This window comes from Cebus imitator, unplaced genomic scaffold (genome assembly GCF_001604975.1).
Source record: "Cebus imitator isolate Cc_AM_T3 unplaced genomic scaffold, Cebus_imitator-1.0 Scaffold310, whole genome shotgun sequence".
Classification (NCBI taxonomy): Eukaryota; Metazoa; Chordata; class Mammalia; order Primates; family Cebidae; genus Cebus; species Cebus imitator.
In genome coordinates, this window is record NW_016107625.1 from 2,079,344 (window position 1) to 2,083,229 (window position 3,886).

At 35.0% G+C, this 3,886-nt stretch overlaps 1 protein-coding gene across 2 annotated transcripts in view; it reads right to left on the minus strand.

Annotated features, from left to right (window-relative positions):
- The window catches only part of SHOC1 (shortage in chiasmata 1), a 91,436-nt gene that overhangs the window by 16,172 nt on the left and 71,378 nt on the right, over positions 1 to 3,886 (minus strand). For both annotated transcript variants that reach the window (XM_017503393.2, XM_017503394.2), the window contains 2 exons: positions 3,346 to 3,463; positions 1,912 to 2,023 (listed from right to left, as the gene is read on the minus strand). In XM_017503393.2, coding sequence (XP_017358882.1) covers positions 1,912 to 2,023; positions 3,346 to 3,463 — 230 coding nt within the window. The remainder of the gene's footprint in view (positions 1 to 1,911; positions 2,024 to 3,345; positions 3,464 to 3,886) is intronic.

Consider the following 3,886-nt stretch of genomic DNA (forward strand, 5'->3'; position numbering starts at 1 on the left):
TAAGTTGGAAAGAGGCATGGGTATGGGCTTCCATTTCATGGAAAAATTAAAATCACACAAGAAGTAGTAGGGGAAAAGCTACAGTAGACATAAAACATCTAGTGATAGCTTCAGCAAGGAAGGCTCATGAATCTCCCAAGTTCCTAGATATGAAGAAAGTAGCCTATGGAGTGCCCCTATTTTGGCACTCCATAGACCAGTCCAATTTTGTATTGCCTTTGGAATAACCAAATCCTAGTCCTTTGCGGATGCAAGTCTTTTGTGGACTAGGATCTATCTGGTCATTCCAAAGGCAATAGAAAATATGTTTAAAACCTATGAGATAATGTGCACTGCATGCTTATTCAGAGGAGATGAGAAAGCAGCAGTTAATGGACTTTCTGGGAATCTCTACCTAATGGTATAGAATCTCCTTTTCCTTTAACATAAGTAATTTTTGATAGATTAAGGAATTCAAAAAATGACATTCCTCTAACAAAAAGTTATATAACTGGATTACAACAGTTTTGCCAGCCAGGCACAGTAGCTCATGCCTATAACCCCAGCACTTTAGGAGGCTGAAGTGAGGTAACCCCAGCAGTTTAGGAGGCTGAAGTGAGAGGATCACTTGAAGCCAAGAGTTCAAGACCACCTTAGGCAACATAGTGCAACACTGTCCCTACAAAAAAATTAAAAAATTTGCTGGGTATGGTGGAGCATGCCTGTAGTCCCAGCTACTTGGGAGGCTGAGATAGGAGGGTCACTTGAGCCCAGGAGTTTGAGGCTGCAGTGAGCTATGATTGTGTCATTGCACTCCAGGTTAGGCAATGGTGTGAGACCCTATCTCTAAAAACAAACAAACAAACAGTTTTGCCAAACAGAAAAATATTGCTTAAGAACTTTAAATATACGAGACACAGTATCTCTTAAAAATCTCTAATAGAGTTGTGTTTTTCTATCATATAATTCTTATATTATAACATTTGCTTATCAAAACACATATTGGCTATTAATATATTGCAATATTTATATTGTATACTATCAAACCTGGTTTCTGCTCCCACTCCCACCCCAATAAATTAATTTCTTTGCAATTGCCTCTCCAATCAAGCAAACATATCAGAGAGATTCAGCCAAGAATTTATACATCAAAAATTCCTAACTATACGAATTTTTGAAGAGAAATTCTCTCTCTAAAAACTAGCTTACTTAGAGACAACCCCTATTTACACTGGAAATGCAATGGGTTATTAGAAATTCCATATTACCAATCATCAATTAATATACCCTCTCCTTGTAATAAATAAAGTGACTGGAAATTGCTTTTTTTTTTTTTTGAGACGGAGTTTCACTCTTGCTACCCAGGCTGGAGTGCAATGGCGCGATCTCGGCTCACCGCAACCTCCGCCTCCTGGGTTCAGGCGATTCTCCTGCCTCAGCTTCCTGAGTAGCTGGGATTACAGGCACGCGCCACCATGCCCAGCTAATTTTTGTATTTTTAGTAGAGACGGGGTTTCACCATGTTGACCAGGATGGTCTCGATCTCTTGACCTCGTGATCCACCCGCCTCGGCCTCCCAAAGTGCTGGGATTACAGGCGTGAGCCACTGCTCCCGGCCGGAAATTGCTTTTTTAGAGCTTTCAATACTATAATTATTCTATAAATACACTTAAAATGGGTTAATATATAATATTAAAGATTCATTTGCCCTATCTTCTTAAAGTATGTTAAAAATATATATATATAAGGCATCAGAGAAATTTGATAATAGTCGTTTTCCACAGTGATGATTTTAGCACTTGTGGCCCATTTGCAAAGTTGAGAAGAAATCACTAATAGATTATAGTTAAGCTTCCTATCGAAAGATAAGAATGAATTACATAGCTATATATTTTAATCTATTTTAGTTTGTATTTTTCTACCTAATTTTACCTGCAAAATTATGGCCGTGTGTTCATCGATTGTCACCACTATGTAACGCTCTGAACTTCCAAAGAGTTTCAATGACTCACTGCAGCCTCTCTCTACCAGTGTGATATTATAGCTGTAAAATACAATATTCTTGAGTGAAAAAGTGAAATGCTAATAAAAATTATTTAAGAAAAATTGTAGTGTCCTCCTGCATGTTATTTGGATTTCTGTGTTTCTTCTTTTATATGCCAATTTGTTCTGCTTTATAAAATATGAAGAATGAAAAAAAAGAACGAAAAAAAAAGGAAAAAAAGAAAAAAAGAAAAAAGAAAGAAAAGAAAAAGAAAAAAAAGAAAAAAGAAAAAAAGAAAAAGAAAAAAAATATGAAGAATGAAGTTATAATTTATTCAGTGTATAAAACAAATCAGCTGAGATGTGTGTTGCCTTAGGCATTGTGCTAAATATTACCGCACATAACACTATTACAAATGTTTTAGCCAATTTATTCCAGCTCTTTAATAATTCATGAAATCAAAACATTATGGGACTAAAATATTCTGCATTTATCAGAATTTCCTTTTTTATTTCTTAAAAATGGCTTACATTTTAACCACTTTTTATTTTATTACTGTATATTGTTATTATTTTTAGAGACAGCTCTGTTGCCCAGGCTGGAGTGCAGTGGTGTTATCATTGCTCACTGCAGCCTTGAATTCCTGGGCTCAATCAAACCTCCCACCATGGCTTCCCAAGTGGCTGATACTACAGGCACATACCATTATGCCTTTAACTACCTTTTATAAGCTCATAGTTTTCTATGAATGCTCCACAGCCTTACTATATAAAACTAAAAGCATGGAACATACATCTGCATTTTAACTAAGGTAACAGCACAATTATCCTTCCTTAATATGCAGCCCAAGGTCCAACATTCCTGTGACAATTTGTGTGTTATGATAAAGTATTTTACAATTTTATAAGGTCCAATGTTAGCATGACCTTAGATCTAAAGACCTAAAACCTTGAGAATTCATTTAGAACTTCATAGTCCTGTTTTCCAGGCAGTAAATTTCCCAAAACAAGAATACTCTTTCTCAATATTATCAATGAGCCAAAGACATGAACACATAATTCACAGAAAAAAGCATATAAAATGTTCATATTTGCTGGTAACAAAAGAAATGCAAGTAAAACATGAATTTAAATAATAATTAAACATTATTTTTGTCTGTAAAATTGGTAAATATTACCAAAAAAATATAATATTCAATAATTATGAGGGTGTGGTATAGGGAAAGAAGTATAAATTGATATAAACTCTCTGGAAAACTATTCTTTTGTGATATAATTCCAGGCTTGAATCACAGAAACATGTAGTCACATACACAGCATAATATTTAGCCTATCAGAATATATATATATACTTTTGTTAAAGTTGTGAAATCAATAACTTACTTGGATTCTAGCAGCTGAAGTATGTCTGGAGTATTAAGAAGTCCTTCAGATGCAAAAAACACATATGGAATCTGAATTTCCACAAGAAAACCTCCAAATCTATCTAGCAATGTGCTTCCTAAATAAGAGAAAATTTATAAACATTTCACTTTTATTCTCATTTCCCAGCTCTTTCTTTTTTACTAAACATGAGGATAGTAGGAGTAGTATAAAAATAATATTCAGTGTAAAAAATCAGAAACAGAATAAAGACAGGCTTGAAGAAGAGGAAAGTAAAAACCATGCTGTCCTACTTAGAAATAAGTTAATAGAGTTTACTAATACCACCATACACTAAAAACAGAGTTTTGCATATATTTCCAGACTTTTTTCAATTTTTTTTTTTTTGCTTATACTCACACATGTACACTCACTTAAAAAAAGAAAAGAAGGCCGGGCGCGGTGGCTCACGCCTGTAATCCCAGCACTTTGGGAGGCCGAGGCGGGTGGATCACGAGGTCAAGAGATCGAGACCATCCTGGTCAACATGGTGAAACCCCGC